Source organism: Misgurnus anguillicaudatus, chromosome 3 (genome assembly GCF_027580225.2).
Source record: "Misgurnus anguillicaudatus chromosome 3, ASM2758022v2, whole genome shotgun sequence".
Lineage (NCBI taxonomy): Eukaryota > Metazoa > Chordata > Actinopteri > Cypriniformes > Cobitidae > Misgurnus > Misgurnus anguillicaudatus.
This window is the reverse complement of record NC_073339.2, coordinates 14,350,909-14,368,430: the sequence shown is the minus strand read 5'-3', so window position 1 is coordinate 14,368,430 and position 17,522 is coordinate 14,350,909. Positions and strand designations below refer to the sequence as shown.

General features: G+C 37.2%; 1 protein-coding gene across 3 annotated transcripts in view; it reads right to left on the bottom strand.

Annotated features, from left to right (window-relative positions):
- Positions 1-17,522, bottom strand: part of fbxo41 (F-box protein 41) — a 61,390-nt gene that overhangs the window by 11,824 nt on the left and 32,044 nt on the right. For all 3 annotated transcript variants that reach the window (XM_055204783.2, XM_055204781.2, XM_055204784.2), the window contains exons 5-12: positions 9,951-10,312; positions 6,293-6,516; positions 5,996-6,111; positions 5,269-5,421; positions 4,656-4,751; positions 2,856-2,974; positions 2,131-2,289; positions 189-304 (exon numbers count right to left, since the gene is read on the bottom strand). In XM_055204783.2, coding sequence (XP_055060758.1) covers positions 189-304; positions 2,131-2,289; positions 2,856-2,974; positions 4,656-4,751; positions 5,269-5,421; positions 5,996-6,111; positions 6,293-6,516; positions 9,951-10,312 — 1,345 coding nt within the window. The remainder of the gene's footprint in view (positions 1-188; positions 305-2,130; positions 2,290-2,855; positions 2,975-4,655; positions 4,752-5,268; positions 5,422-5,995; positions 6,112-6,292; positions 6,517-9,950; positions 10,313-17,522) is intronic.

Below are 17,522 nucleotides of genomic sequence, written 5' to 3'. Positions count from 1 at the left end.
CTTTTCAGTGATGATCCACTGCGCGTCTTTAGTAAACCCTGACAGTCGTTATTTAACGACAAAATGATGGTTTGCGTTGACGCAAGCTGTTAGTAAATCTGGCCCTTAGTCCTGCACTGAGCAGTTTTTTGTTGGCCTTCACTTCTGAGACCTGAAAATAGAAAACATCTGCTCTGATAATCCCATACCTGGAGCTTATTCACCATTTCATCAAACAGTTTTCTGGCCTCAGGACTGTTGGGGTCTTCAAAGTAGTCTTCTATACCAATCTGCACTACAATGGACTTTAGGTTACGACACACACCTGTGAAAAGAGAAGAGAGTGGGCAGGGAAAATAAAAGAAGAGGATTTCTTTCACAGGAAGTGTGGGAGTATTTCATGACTCAAAATGTAAAGCTCCAATTCTTAATATCTGGTGAAATTATTAAAATCGCCAAGATATTGAAATTAAAAACTTTGTTTTTATTGGTATATTGTGGCGTTTTTTAAATGACTTTATTATTTATGTTCCCCTTAAAATAATCTTTAATCAAAAATGTGAATCTCCCCCCTTCACTTCCTGTTACAAGGAATATCACAAGGGTGGGGTTATCGGAGATCCAGATGTTTCTGCCCGGTAAAAGATTATGGCGATTAGCATTTAGCAACATGGCCCAACTTCTAACGATCCAAATCAGTTCTCACAATCAGATACGGTTTTCATCAGGTTTGTGAATATTCAACATGCTGTTCAGATTATAAAAAGCTACACAGATTTGAGTTGGATATGCCAAATATTCGAACATCTTTGCTCTCTGAACAAAGCTTTGAACACTGAAACAAATATTGTGTTAACTTATTCCCCACCAGCCATTTTTTGAAAAGTTGCCCGGCAACATTTTTTGTGATTTCACAAAAGTTTCACAAAATGCCTTCCAGGAAAATTTTCTTCTAAAAATATATAAACATACAAATATATCAAATGAATAAACTGAGCCTCTGCTTTCAAACAAACAAACAAATTGGGAAAAAACTTTCATCCTATCTATATTTTTTTATTTGCTTATAAACTCTTAAATATGGATATTTTTCTTTAAAAATATTTTTTAGCAAAAAGATGAAATAGTTGCATTTTTGTGAAGGAATTTTGTTAGAGATCAGATTCAGAAGGAACATACACAGAATTTAAAATTAGTAAATACATTTTGGCTTCAGTTTATTCATAAATTGGGCAAGTGCGCCATGTAGTGGATAATCGTAGATTAACATCAGGAATACTTTTTTATGCAAATTTCTCTTAATTGTCAAGATAACTCGTCAATGGCAGGGAAAGAGGTAAAACTAACAAAATGACCTATAGCGTGATAGTATGAGGAGAATTTTTTTTTAAACTACTTTTAAAGCAACACTAAAGAGTTTTTGCTATTTGCTCCCCCTACAGGTTGGAAGCGGAATTGTCCATTACCATTGTTGTAAATAATTTAGCCTACTGCAGCAAAGCTGGCTCTGATTGGATTGTAACTTGCCGTAAAGCAAGTTTTTGTAGTTTTCACTCGAAATACAGGACTGCGACACAACGATTGAAAACTTCTTTAGTGCGGTTTTGGCCAATAGAGAGCTGCAAAGCAAGCTGCAAAGCAAATGTGAAAGTGCCGTTCACCCTATTTCGAGTGGATAAACGACTGAAACTTTTTTGGAAACGTTATTTTAAGGTAAAAAAAGCTCTTTGGTGTTGCTTTAAATGCCACTTGGAATTACGTGCAAAAACAGTGAAAAAACTGGGACAAAATAGCAAATTGATTCAAATTATAATTTAAAAAACACTGAGCGGCAGTTTCCCAGACAGGGTTTAGGTGAAGCCAGGACTAGGCCTTAGTTGTATTAAGACATTTAAGTAGTTTTTACAAAACAAAAACTGGTATACATATTGAGACAAAACAATATATGTTAAGATATGTCAGTGCAAGATGTTTTTGAATTAAGGCAGCTTAAATAAGCCCTGTCCAGGAAACCGCACCTGAGTGTTTGAAACATCTTTGACATCAAGCTTTAATTTGGCTGATGTCTGATGTGCACCCATGCAAAAATGTAACTAAGAATAAATAAATTATAAATGACAAATCAGTATGTGAATCAGCATTTGGACTCACTGTTAAAGTGCAGCAGGGCTTTAGGAGTAACAGGAGTGGATGTGAGCACCAGCATCTCCAGACCTTTCAGTCCCTCACGACACATCTCAGCAGCCACTTCCTGGTTTATCTCACTGACGTGGTCCAACTCTAACACCTGCAGTCTCATGCAGTTCCTCGCTGAAGACACGCACAAAGAGAAAATCAAGAAAAATCACTTATTTTGTTAATCTTACAGAATCAGACTTTGTATATAACAGCTACAAATGCAGTCAGGAAGTCTTGTGGTTTTTATAAAGGTTGAAACCATTAACTGTAAGTTTAGTCTGTACAGAACAGTACTTAAAAACTGTTGAAAACATTTATTTATAGGATAGTCACTTAAACACATTCCTCTGGTTTAATCATAGGAGCATGTTATTGTTAAAGTTTAATTTAGGTATCTCTCTCTGTGTGTGTCCCAGGGTGCCATGCAAATAGCACATACACGCTCTTTAGTTAATGTCTATGCTTGAAAGATAGTAGAATATAGAGTAGCCATGTAGTGCTGATCTGAAAACACCTTTATGAATAATAATGTTTGAAACTATGTAAGAATGCTGCTACTAAATCTCCTGTATTTCTTTAAATAAATGATATAAGATACTGTGTGTAGTAGTATGTTCTTTATACAAAGGCTATTACACAATTTCAATGAAAACCTGATAGCTTGATGTATTATTAACACTCACTTCATTCTTACTTACCCAAAGAAGCCAGTCCCTGTATGCCACAGCCTGCCCCGCCCACACCCAGAGCTCGTAGGTGTGGCCAGCATCTGCCAATCGTCTGCAGGCACCTGTTACTGAAGCGTGCTGGCTGCTGACTGCAAGAAGAAATATATTATGAATAATAGATGTAGAGGCAATAGACGCAAAGGTTACAGACAAATTTGTTCTTTACTAATTTAATCTTAGCATAAGTGTAACGTTACCAGCAGAATACTGGCTTAGTGCTGACCACTCATAATCATCTTCAGTGTACCAGGTCTAAAAGGTGCCAATACCACTTACAAATGCTCATATTAAACTTCATATATTTAACCAAATTAATATGTGACTCTGGATAATATACATTGTATGGGTCAAAAAGGTCAATTTTTCTTTTATGCCAAAAATCATTAGGATATTAAGTAAAGAGCATGTATCATGAAGATATTTTGTACATTTCCTACCATAACTATATCAAAATGTTATTGTTGTGAGTGAATGCAGTTGCTAAGGACTTCATTTGGACTTAAATGCGTCTTTTTTGGGCCCACCAGATTCTAGATTTTCAAATAGTTGTATCTCAACCAAATATTGTCCTATCCTAACAAACCATACATTAACAGAAAGCTTATATATTCAACTTTCAGAATCTTAATTTCAAAGAATTGTCCCTGGGACTGATTTGGTGGTCCAATATATTTTAGCTATCAAAGCTATTTAACTCTTTCCCCATCATTGACGAGTTATCTTGTCAATTAAGAGAAAACATTTGCATATAATGTTCTTGATGAGGTTTTATGTTAATCTGTAATACAGCGATTATCCACTAGATGGCGAACTTACCCAATATATAAAAAACTGAAGCAAAAAATGATTTACTAATTTTAAACTCTGCATGTTTTGATAATCGCTCTGAATCTGATCTCTAACAAAATTCCTTCACAAAAATGCTATTATTTCAGCTTTTTGCTAAAAAGTTTTTGCATTATTTTTTAGAAAAATACTCATATTTAAGAGTTTATAAGCAGAGAAAAAAATGTAGATAGGATAAAACGTCCACCCCCCCCCCCCCCGTTTTGTTTGTTTGTTTGCTTATGTTTGTTTAAAAGCAGAGGGTCTGTTCTTTCATTTGATATATTTGTATGTTTATATATTTTTAGAAGAATATTTTCCTGAAAGGCGTTTTGTGAAACTTTTGAAAAAATCACAAAAATGCTGGCGGGCAACTTTTCAAAAAATAGCTGGCGGGGAATGAGCTAAACAAAACAGAAAATACGTGACACAGTTTGTAAAACACCCAGCTAAAGTATTTTTATGATTTAATGTTTGCTACATAAAATCATCCTGCATAATATAATTAACATTCTGTGAAAATATAACACTGATATCATTAAAGGCGGAGTCCACAATGTTTGAAAAACGCGTTGGAAAAGGAGACGGGCCGACTACCAAAACACACTTATAGCCAATAAAATCAAATCAAATGCCGGGTTGCGTATGTGTGGGGCGGGTCTATCAACAGAAGGTCCAGATTCTATTGGGGTAGGGGCGTGTTTGTTTGGGTGATTTCAAATATCAACATTGGCTTTCAAACATCGTGGACTCCGCCTTTAATATTGACTGAGTAAGGTCATGTCAAAGATTGAAATCCTGTGTGAAATGAATGAGTAAAAACAAACTTGATGCTCCTATAATCTCATAAATCAATAATAAGACTTAAGCCTGGATCTCACAGATAGGATCACATACAGTATATGTGACTGTCTTTAAAAAAGATTTTTCCATATTCTGTCTTACCATGGATGTAATGGTGCCACTTGTAGTGAAATGATGTCTCGGCAACCAGCTCCCAATGCCCAGATAACCTCCTGTCCAACGGGGTCTGTGGCGCTCCTAACACACATATGACATTTGAGAAACCGGTGTAGGACTCAGACCTGCTCTTTCTCTTCCTGTCATTATATTCCCAGTTTTGATCTGTCTGTAGTAACAGAATATCCAGACACAATAACAACGGTCCTTTCTACGTAATGGTATGGCTAATAGTGTATATGTATACATTTCATAAGCACAAATATAACTAAGTGCATAAGAAAACTTTTCTTTGTGACTTTATTTCTTCTAAGTAAAAGATACAAGTGGCATTAAAAAGTTGTTATGTGGGGAAACTAGTTGTCTGAGCCAGTTATACAGTTACAAACTGAGCTGAATTAAATAATCCAGAGCATCCAAATGCAGTGTTTTTCTGTAGCTCACTTGGTAGCGCCTTACATTACCATTGCAATAGTCATGGGTTCAATTCCAGAGAATGCACATACTGATAAAATAAATGTATAGATTGAATACAAAGTCGCTCTGTATAAAAAATGTAGCAAATTAAAAGTAATATAGTGACCCCTTGTGGACCAACCTGTATGTGACAGCCTGTAGCGCTCGGCAATAACAGCTAGCCAACCACAGCGAGCGATCAGTCAATAGATTTGGACAATGAGACACCTTCAGGATGAGTAGATTACTGCCAGTAGCTTTCAGCAAGGCCTCCAGACCCTCCTCAAGACAGCCACTAAACAAAAAATGTAAAGGTTTCAGCTAGCATATGTATAGTTTGAGTTAGGTCTTGTCATTTACCCATCACCATGTTGTTCAAAACCTTTGGACTTCTAACATGGGATGCAAATTTAAAGAATGATGAAGCTGATAAGTCTTTTTATTAGTGAATGAGGACTGACAGTGTCAGACACTAACATTAAAATACACTTATTCGTAATCTCCTCGTGTGCTTTACAAAACCAAAAAATTGCATACATGACAGTCCAAATTTTTATTAACATGTAAATCCAACGTGTCTATTGCAAACACGATTCTCCAGGGGCTTCTGACTGTCACTCCGGATGAGGCGAATTAGCAGAGCAATTAACAGGCATCTCATTTTGCTCCGTTCTCAAGCCGGACAAACACTTCACACGTGTCAGATTGTGCATGCGAGCGTGTATCTGTTTGGCGTGAAAGTGCAATCAGGAATGAGTGCAAAAATAGCGCTGAGGGAAGGCGGAGGTGTGCGGAGCTGTGGGAAGTCTGCAGCAGTCAGGTTCAGTACAGTGCAATAAACACCAGGTGCGGTGGGACGCTGTAGTTACCGTGTGCTCTTCAGATATTCCTCCTTTGTTTCCTTTTTGCCCCTCTGTCTGGGTTTGAGATTCTGGAGGATCAGGGAATGGGTCTGTGTGCACCACTGCGACAACGTGCACAAAAACTAAAACACAGCGAGAGACAGTCAACTTGGCTTTTTTACCAGTCAAGAATACTCAGATAATTAACAATCAACAGATAATGTTAATGTTAGCACAAAAAGGTTTTCTGATCAATTATCATTGGTTCTTTAAAAATATGCATTGCCTTGCCTATAAAGTATTGGTATGAATAGTGTTGCTAACCTTTGAAGAGATGCGAGCGTTCTCCAGCAGCACTCTGGTCCACACTGCTGGATGGCGAGCCACAAACCTCCAATCCCGGCACACCTCGGCGGCCCGCATGAGCGTTTTAGTGTCTAGATAGGTGAAGATGCAGAAGAGAGCGGCACGCATCTTCAGCACCTCAGGACTGATCACCTCACTGATTTTAGAGGGACTTTTGTCGTGTCGGCAATGCTTATATCCTCCTTCAGAGAGACAGAGAAAGCAAGAAAATAAGAGAAATGCATTCAGGGTTCCCACACCTTAGTTAACTTCAAATTCAAGGACTTTCCAGGTGCAATATCCTCAAATTCAAGGACTAAATGTGGGGACACTTTTCAAGTGAGAGCAAAGTTACATTGTGTTACCTTTTAAGATATATTGTTACAGTTCCCTTTTTAGGGAACTCGTGCTGCATCACTGCGGAATGTGTATATCAAATCCAACCAATTGTGAGACTTAACGACAAAAACAGGTTGATGTGGGAGCCAGGAAGTAAATCGTTATCTGAAATATTGCCAAAGACGGCGTTACAGGGACGCGGGAAGTATGGCAAGGGAGACGCAGCATCTCGCTCCCTTCTTAGGGAACAACAGTTACATACGTAACCCGAGACATTTTCATGTGCTGAACACAAATATGCAAAAACGCATTTTGGTATGAATCAACATTCACATACAGAAGATATAAATATTTAAAGCAAACAGTTTAGCACGTGTGCTTAAAAAGTCTAGAATTTTTATGATATTATCCTACATTACACAGGGAATAATAAAGCAATAAGCCCCAAGAAGCAGTGGGTTACAGTGCATTTTATAACAGCTAAGGGGCGTTGTTAGGCACGACGCGAAAGCCAGAACTTCAGCCTTAACAATAGCATACAACATTAACTAGCATATAGCTCTAACTCAGCAGTCACAACTTTTTTTTAGCATTGTAACAATATTGTAATTAATTGAATGCTGTGGCGTACATCTTGACTGTAACGTCACAGTCTGTTATGTTGAGATTGGCCTGTTTTCCAGCTGACTTTGGCATGCACAAGGCTTACATAAGAATGAGGAAACAATCATGTTTGAGGCTTACAGTACCATATGTCATTACCATGTACAGGGCTCATAATATTCATATTTGTCAATGTAAATACAGGTTTTCATTCTATGGCACCTTTTCAAGCCCACACATATTTGAACATTTGTATTAGCAGTTGCTGCAATACTAAACATGTCCATATAGTGGCGCCAAAACTACATTAATGAATAGTTCCAAGACTGGATGGGCTGTTCTCACTCCCTCCCACAGGTGCTGTACATCCTCCAAATTATGCATTCAGCAGCCAACCATCTCTCTCTAACAGTTCCCACCTGACAGACGGCTCTCCTGAGTCATATAAGCCATGTTAAAGAGATTTAGCCTCTGAAAAATGTGTTTGCATCATTTGCCTAAATTTACACATCTATCTATCAAGAAAAATCTGCCAGAAGCTGTCACAGAAATAGGATGCTGTCTCTTTAAAAAAAAAAAAGATCAAATGGTGCTAAACAACAGCAGAGAAGCTGTAAACTGATGGGCGGTTGCTGGTAGAGATTTCACTAGACTGCTTCATCTACAGTCTTGCTCTTAGCCATGATAGAAAGTTAAAAGAGAAAAGAAAGAAAAAAGCTCTGAATGGTCAGTTGATTAAAACATATCCTGCAGAGGTTACATTTTCTCCTGCACAATCTGATGGTTAAAAACAAGAATATTTCTCTAGATAATGTTTATTATTTAAATCTCAGTATAGGTTCTTAACTAAAAGAATAATGTTTAAAACCTTTACTGGCAATATTGTAATAAACCATCTATTGACAGGTGCTGGGGCATATTGTCACCCTATTAACAGCCTGGTTAACATGAAAGTAAAATGACATAAAACCAATATATAAAGCAGCACAATTTCAAAAGGTAACAACTACCCAGTCTCATGTAGATGCGTATAAATAGCACGAAGTGTGAAAATCGAGCAATACATGTGCCAAATTCCAATTTGGTGTGCATATGATACGTCAGTCCTCCCCATTCACTTAAACGGCGCATCTTTTTTTGTCTTTCTATTAAATTTTTTTCTGTTTTTAAACCATTTTCGATTGGGTTTAGGGTTAGATTTCAGATTTGCTTAAAGAGGTTATGTGGCCCCTTATGGAACGGCTGAAATTCCACAAGGTGGGCGTATTTGTTCCTCAGACGTTGCACAATAAACGTGACATCCGAATATATTCATTATAAATTGTGAATGAAGAGTGAGATTCGAACGAATGTCCATTAGTGAACTAATTGTATACACTATTTATATCGTAATTCGGTCAGAAAAGTCAAGATTGTGAGATGAACACATCATTTTGGATTAAAAGGCTTGGATATTCCATTTCCTTGGACTTTTGGGTGATTAATAAACAATTTGTTTTGGACAATTTCACTGAAGCGAATAAAGGGAAGATTTTGAAGGTAAGTAAATATCCTAAATCTGCGCCGCCCGGTTCAGTTAACTAAAAACTAGATTACAGTTTTATGACTGCTAAAAATCATATTATGCTTTGTGTGCGCTTAATGGAATCCTGAAAGTCTAAGCTTTTCAACGATGTGCCGCATGACCATATATTTTGAAGATTTAATGCTTCAAAGTTACAATGACGTTTATGCAGCCTCACGTGCAAGGGAGGGGTGTACCGTGTACGGCACAGTGTTCCTTATCAGGTTAATATACTATACTAATATATATTTCTCCAGGTTTTTGTCTACTTTTAAGCCACGGTCGCTTGGAGTTGGGGTTAGAATTGGGGTTTGGGTTAGGATGTCATTTTTATGTTACAAAAAGTTATTCTAACCCTAAACCCAAGCGACAAAAATTGAGAAACCAATAAATAAAACGCTGTTTAAGTGAATGGGGAGGACTGGCGTATCGTATGCACGATCTTCACACTTTGTGCTATTTATACGCAACTCCGTGAGACTGGGTTTGGCCTGTCAGGCAAGGATCTTATGAAGAAGAAATGCTTTGGCTACATTTTCTTTGTTAGCCATTGCCTTAATGTATCCTGTGTGGTTATATTTTCCTCTTCATTTTGTTCACCCAGCAGCTATAACAAAGTATGACGACAGTGAAATTTAGCACTGAATTTACAAAGAGGTTCTTGAACTAGCCTAGGGGCTTGCAACCAACATACAAAACAACCGCAAGAGAAAACACACTTGTGTGCCCTTCTGACAACTAGCCCCAGTCTTATGACCCCAGGTCCCATTCTTTGTGATGCATATGGTTTGGGATTATGCAGACTGTTACTCACGCTACACTCTTCCTACGCTGACTTGGAGTCAGTAGGTGGAAAACTTTGAACGTTACTCATGGCTTTCTGACACATGCTCTTACTGCTCTCTGGCCTGTTGTCCTGACGGCATTCGCGCTCATGCTGACATAATTTCCTTCGGTTGGCGTCCTGATCTTCTGACCTCACTGTATCGTCATTGTTTAGAAAGTGAGCACAGTGGGACCCAGAGCCCTGGGCCTAAAAAACTGGTATTCAAGCTTTTATCTCACACAGTAACATACTGCAAAATGACAGATAGACAGACAGAAAGATCTTTACTCCTCGGGTCAGCGCACCTGAAGCCAGTCTGTATCCCCCACGGCTCGCCGCGTGCTGCTGACACTCCGCTCTCCTGTCCTGCTCCCACAGCTCTGCTTCGGACTCGGTGGTGCGGGAGCCCACATCTGACACGTCACCCTCTTCTCCCTCTGTGCTGTTCCGGTATGGCCGGCGCTGCCAGTTCTGGATGGCCTGCTTGCGGAGACCCCAACTCCGAGAAGCGCCTGCTCTTTCGTAGCCTCCTCCGCCTCCCTCCCCAAGCCGGCACTGGACGTGATAGTACTGAGCATCAGGGCAGTCCTCCAGAGCATGGAGGTCCACGCTGTCACTGTCATAACCTCCTGAACCTTGAGACACTGACTTTCCTCGTCCCGATGCTCTGTTAAGAAAAGTCCAAAAGGAAGTTTAGAGAAAAAACAGCCACGATATTGATGTTTTTTAATTCATGAAACTATTTATGCCTTTAAAAAATGTTATGAGCTAAAACGATAAGATCAGGAATCAGGCCTTGCTAATAATTAGTTGACATTAGGGTGACCATACGTGCCATTCTTCCCGGACACGTCCTGGCCAGGATTTCGGTCGGTCTTCCGGAAGTCGTATTTGTTGACCGCATACGCCAGGGGTCGGCAACTGGCGGCCCGCGGGCCAAAAGTGGCCCGCCAGCAATATTTTCTGGCCCGCCGGATTAATTTGAAGTCCGTTTTTTTTTTTTTTTAATCAGACTTTTTTATTTTACAATAACAGTTTACAAAAATGTCCCCGTGTATCATTCCTTCATTCGTTTTTTCAAATCAAAACCAAAAAGAAAATAAAGAAAAACGACTTGTTTTTCTATTATTTATTTCCTGAACTAAAATCAAACGACTCGTTTTCTGAATGTGCGCTCAGATCAAAAATAAAAAAAAGAATGAAAACGGGTTCGGACAAATTTTAATTGAACACCTTAGCAGACATATAGCAATGAAATAAATTTAAACAGATCAGGTACTAACAGATTACATTTTAATAAGGGTTTTTATAAGGGTTTGAATAGCAACCATGCTTTCCTGTAAGTCTCATTCGCTTACAGTCCGACTTTTGAACTTTTTTCATTATTATTTATTCGCGTATATTATTATTATTATTTATTGCTACACTGACAAATAGCAAGAATGTCCTGAAAAAAATGCGTATAATAGCTATCTTAACGGGCCGCTTTTTCTCGTTCTCTTTCTCTACCAGCGCATCCGCGATCATAACTGTCATTAGAGTTTGAGCATAGGCTTCTTCTAAAACACAATCGATCAAATAATTGCAGAGGTATGACTTCATGAATCATTTGCAAATTTACCTCGTAAATCATGTCAATTCATCACGCGTGAAGACATTAAACTCCGTGACATTGCAAATTACTGAAAAGTAATTGCTGGCTTTTAGAAACCACTACAAAATATGATAAAAATAAACTCTTTTACTGCAATAATATTTTAACTAATACACTTTTAAAGTAGATTTGAAAGGAATACTGTTGTTTTCTGCTACTTGAACTTGGGGCTCGAGCACCCGACCTAAGGTTCGACCTGCCTTCGAAAACAGCAAGTCAAGTTCGTTTACCGTTAATTATTAAGACTAAATGGGCAGGTAAATTCGTTAAAAAAATGAAAGTAATCCGCCAAAATATGGTTTTACATGTCTATTAAAATAAAGCCATTATTAATTTTCCTAACGCATAGTTCTTTGATCTTTACCTCCGTTTAAAACGTTATAAATTTGGCAAAGGAGGATGTTCAGCAATTTGAACAGCAACTCCGCAACCAACTCGGTTTATGATGGTGAGAAATTTGAGTGAGAGGCTTTGTCCTATTTAATTTATTATTTATATTTCATTATAAATACAATGAATACAATGTTAAAATAATATTTTTATTGGCACGAACACAATTTTTGTATAACATTTAAAATTATCTGTCTCTTTTCGTTAGAGACAGTTGAATGTGAGATTCTGGAAACGAAACGTGACGTTAAGTTTTGCGGACCCGTCAGGTCGGGAAATAAAGCGGGTGAACACAAATGAATCTATGAATAGAACCTTGTCGGAGCTGGACAAAAAACAATCCAGCGGAGACCTCCTTAAACCTTAGGTGTGTATGTGTGTGTCCCGGTTAAATATTAATAAAAAAAGGAATAGTTCAAAAGTCGGACTGTAAGAGTATTTCATGAGAGCACAAATGCCTGTAATATTACCACTATAGTACTTGATCTGTTTAAAATGATTTCATTGATATATTATGCCTATAAAGGAGTTAAATAAAAAAAATGTCTAATCCAGTAATTAATTTTTTTATCTGAGCACACAATCAGAAAACCTGTGGTGGTTAATTTTTTCATTTTTGTTTTTAATTTGAAAAAAAAAACGATTGAATGAATGATACACAGACCCATTACCATGTTTTTAGCCATTTTTAATGCCGTCTTTCGTCTTTTAAATAGGAAATAAAGACAATGTTTCTTGACAAAAGATCAGATAGCCTATACTAGGCTAATTCAAAATAAGACGTAAGTGTGCCAACAACAGTTGGCCCGCCATCTACTGGCTAAAAAAAATATTGGCCCGCGGCCAAAGTTACTTGCCGACCCCTGGCATACGCCATTCAGTTAAAAACATAAGACATACAATTGTAGTTTAATTCTTACCTTAAAATGTAATGGTTGCTTTTCTGTACTAATAATAATAAAGTATGGTCACCCTAGTTGACATTAGGGATGGGCATGATTAATCGACGATCGATAATTGATCGTTAAGAATTTAGTCGATTACGTTAATTTGTTATTGATTAATCGAATACTTTTTTTATCTAATGCAGGTTGCGTTGCCTAGCTTAGCGTGTGTCTTGAAGCAATTAAATTAATTTCACTGTGTGGCAGCAATTCAACATTTTACCACAGGGTGCAATATTTGACACCATACTCCGTTATCTGTGATCTTCCGTTTTGATTTTTTTTTTTAAAATCACGAAGAGGTCATGATTTTTTGGAACAAATGAGGTCTCTTTTTAAGAATGCGGCTCGCAGCTGCAGGTTCCGCTGCTTTAGAGCACCGCATATTCAAGCGCATATATGTTCCATTTGTCTAACTAAATGTAGTTTAACTGTTTGCCACAAGTTGATCTTGTAATAAAGGTCTCATGGAGGAAAACGCGCTGTATTTTTGTATTCAACATTTTTGAATTATAAAAGTTAAATAATTATTTTTTATTATAAAAATATTAATGATTAATCGATAGTCGATCGTTAATTCTCCCGACAATCGACTAAAAGAATTTAATCGAATGCCCATCCCTAGTTGACATATGTAAGAAATAACTGATATGTGCGTATTTTTTATTTTGATTTTTGTTCATGCACAAAGCTTTTCTATGACTTCGTAAGATTTGAAATATAGTGCATGAGAATCTACCAACGCATAAACACACACCCTCTAATTTAGAAATATGAGACTTAAACTGTGGTAAGAAAGAATAATAGCTTTAACTTTACAAAATGTTATTTTTTTAGCCTGAATGAGTAATGGGTTATTTCCTTATATTTTTTTTACTTATAATAGTTGACTCACCGCCATTCTCAAGCAAAACACCTCTCAGTTAATGATGGTTCTCAGCACTGAGCTCAGGGTTCACAACACTAAATCAAGACCAAGACACTACAAAAAACTTCCTCCAACATCACCAGAAATAATGAATGTGATACCTTGAACACTTCCTATGTCTGCCACCGGTGTGATTCACACAAAGCACACTTTTTAATGAAATCAACTTAAAAATAGGAATTTACTCATAGTAAGTCACAGCTATCTACATAAAAGTTTGGGAAAGAAGAAAGTATTGTAATGAACACGCCTGACCTCAGGATACAGGGCTGTATAGTTTCCTATTATAAGAGATATCACTAAACTTAAATCAGTGTTGTAGTTCGCATGGAATTGTGGGTAAGGAATGCTCTCATCTAAGGCTTATAGCAGGAACAGAATTTCCACAAGGGATTCCAGCCAGACACTTAGTTACTCTCCAGATGTTACAGTTCAGAGACTTTTACTGAGCCTTTAAGAGACAAAGTGTTACTGTAGTCAACAGAACAACTCTGTAGACTAATACATTTTTGTAGTAAAAAAATATATATACCATGTACTGTATATATGGTGTATACCAATGGTACATAAATGTAAAATCTGAGCTGTAAGCGACCAACGCATAATAAATGTAATGGAGTTCCACAATGAAATTTCACAATTACACTGTCAAACTTAAAAAAAAAAAGAAAAAAAAAAAATGGTCCCAAGCTTGTATCTTTAAAAAAGTCCTAATACGTACCATTTAGGTACAGATATCTATACATTTGGTACCAGTATGCATCTCTGAGGTACTAATATGACCTCTATAGGTGCAAAGGTGTACTTAAAAGGGTACCACCACAGTGACAGATATCGACCAATTTTTCCTAGTCTAAAAGTTTAAAAAACCACATAAAATACTTCCTGTACAGACCAGGGTCAGTCAGAATCAATTAAATACCTTAGAGACATTGTACTTTATATAGACCGTTTCATCGTGCGCACGTGCAGTCTGGTCCGAACTTTACTTCCGGTTTCTGTTTGTTTAATGGTCTGACTAGTTGCTGAAACTGAACTCTTAAACAAATACATCGTCGGAAATAACAAATGTTTTGGGTTCCTATGTAATCTACGTGTTGTTTATTTTGCTTGTTATATAAATAAACTACTTTAAAAGGACTTTGTTGTTATTTATTCTTCGCAGAGTTTACCGGAAGTTACGTGACGACTATGAAAGCCGCGTGTTTATGTTGTTACTGCTGAAACCATCTAAATTACAGCTGCAATCTGTAATTTAACAATAACCTTTACATAAAAACTGGGTACGATTTCTCTGTAAGGTCAGTTTGACTTTAGCTCACATAAAGAAAAGTATGTAAAGTAACCTGCAATTTCATATTGTAAACAGAGCTGTTGATAGACTGGCAAAAGTTACGGAGATTGCCGCTTTAATATCTGGTACTCAATATTTATTTATAATACCACAGGGCTGTTGAATGCTTATTGCGATTGGTTAAGAAATATTTTACGGTTATGCATTATTTTGGGATAAACGCACATATGTCCTGTCAAATGTCTGAAAATAACCACACGAGCAATGGGTCTCATTCACTTATAATTGCGTAAGTTTTTCGTATTTATACGCACACTTGAACTTCTCACGAAAACTTTCCGCCTAATTCACAACACATGTGTACGCACATGAATGCTTTTATATAGAGATTTAAAAATTGAGGAAGAAAGCATGACAATTTGTCATTACGTGCATCTTTTTTATATGTATAGAAAAAATAAGTAGACTATAATAATGTATAATATAAATGTATAATAATACAGATCATGTATAATAATATATAATACAGAAAATATTGTAATATAAAATATAATCACGTAAATTGTATATTATATATATCAAGGTTATTATAAACATTATAATTATAGCCTAGTATTTGATTATAGTGTACGTGATTATTTCGTACGAGTGGTTTTAGGTTTTCTTGAATTTTTGCGTACATTTAGAAGACATTTTGATACGAAAGTTTTTGTTGTTCGTGAAAACATCCATACGCACATCTCACGCACAAATTTGTGTGTACGCATAATTAATGAATGAGACCCAATGTTTGTGGTAACCATGGTATAAGCGGAAGAATTGACCTATTCCTTTGAATTATTTGAAAATAATGCACACTTTTTTGAATAATTTGACGGTCTGTCGTCAATTATTCCTTACGTATTTGGAACATGTTTGGCACATGTTGGTTTCCCTTAAACATTACATAAACAAGTGGTATTAAAATACTCATGATGAATGTTATGTCATTATAAGTAGTGATGGTGTTTATGTCATAATGAAATACTGTCTGATATTTTCTCTCTAGTCTGACTCAAGAGGAAGACCTGTGGCATGTGTGATGTCACTATTTAGGGATAACAGACTCTGCAACCCACTCTCCTTCCTTTCATGTCAGTGCACCAAATGACTCGATGCACATGCCTGCCCATGCGTAGCAGACATACACGCACATGCAACAGACAGATGGTGCCATTTTATTCACAGATCTGAACCTTTTATAAGATACGCAACACAAAGGTGCGTTATATAGCACCTATTTTATACACTGTTGTCTGGGGGTACTGTCACTCGACCGGTACCCTTTCAAAAAGTATAGCTTTGCACCTAAAGAGTTCTTACCTGTACCTCAAGAATACATATTGGTATCAAATACATATTTGTACCTAAAGGCAACGGTTTTCAAACTTTTTCGGCGTGTGGTCCCCCTAGTGTACGGTAGCCCCTACTTGTACCCCTCATCCACCCCCCCCAAAAATGTATGACATAAAAGATTGTAAAACATAACATTTGAATGAAACAAAACTTATTCAAATATACAATGTAGTGCTGTTGGTTAGTAGCCAGTTATTTCATAATCTGAATAAGTCCTTTTCTATCCTTTTGAAGTAGTTAATTATTTTCCTTCAGGTCAACATTTCTTGCACCATAAATAGACATAATTTAACCTTACATTTCCATTATCTTTCTGGCCCTTACATCTAAACAGTTTGGGCTGCTGTACCTTTAAGACTTCTACGGTCTGTGTACTATACAGTAAATGACCTCTGTTAAGTTCGGCTAACGTCCGCATAGTGGCATGACTTGAAACTCATGACATCTACTGTAAATAATGTATACAATTTGCATTTGTAAAAACCCACAGTCTGTTTGTGCACATACGCTGACATATACTGCACACACACAAACAAGCACGCACGCACACACACACACACACACACACACACACACACACACACACACACACACACACACACACACACACACACACACACACACACACACACAAGAAGGACTGAGCAAAGACATTTAAAATAAGCACTCATCACTGTCTCTTCAAAAGCTTTGGGTACTGACTGTACTCACGGTCATAAGTTCACGGCCCTATGCCTTGACATACTGTACTTTACTTTGCCAGACAAACTGTGTGTGTGTGTTTGTGTGTGTGCGTGCGTGCGTGCGTGCGTGCGTGCGTGCGTGCGTGCGTGTGTGTGTGTGTGTGTGTGTGTGTGTGTGTGTGTGTGTATCTGTGCATTAAAAAACTATTTTCACACATCATCTGCATGTCTGAGATATTACAGAGTGGTTTAACCCTGAGGTAAATGCAACAGTTTTTTCCTTGACACATAAACCAGACAGATTCCAGAATAAAGCAGATAAAACGCAATCTTTGTTATTTGAGATTTAGCTGCAAAAGTCTGGTGCCACATTTTAAAATAAATCAAAGTTACAATATTTTACCAATATGTGACTCAAGATAGACTATTAAGATTCTGTTTAATCTCTATAGTTATTTAAATTGTGATATATTGCAATATTTGACTAACCTCCGTCCACAAGAATACGCCAGTCGCTAGGTTTGTGCCGATAGACAATAGTATGATGTATCGGTGATCGTCAGACATATCGCCAATAGCAGGCGTTCAT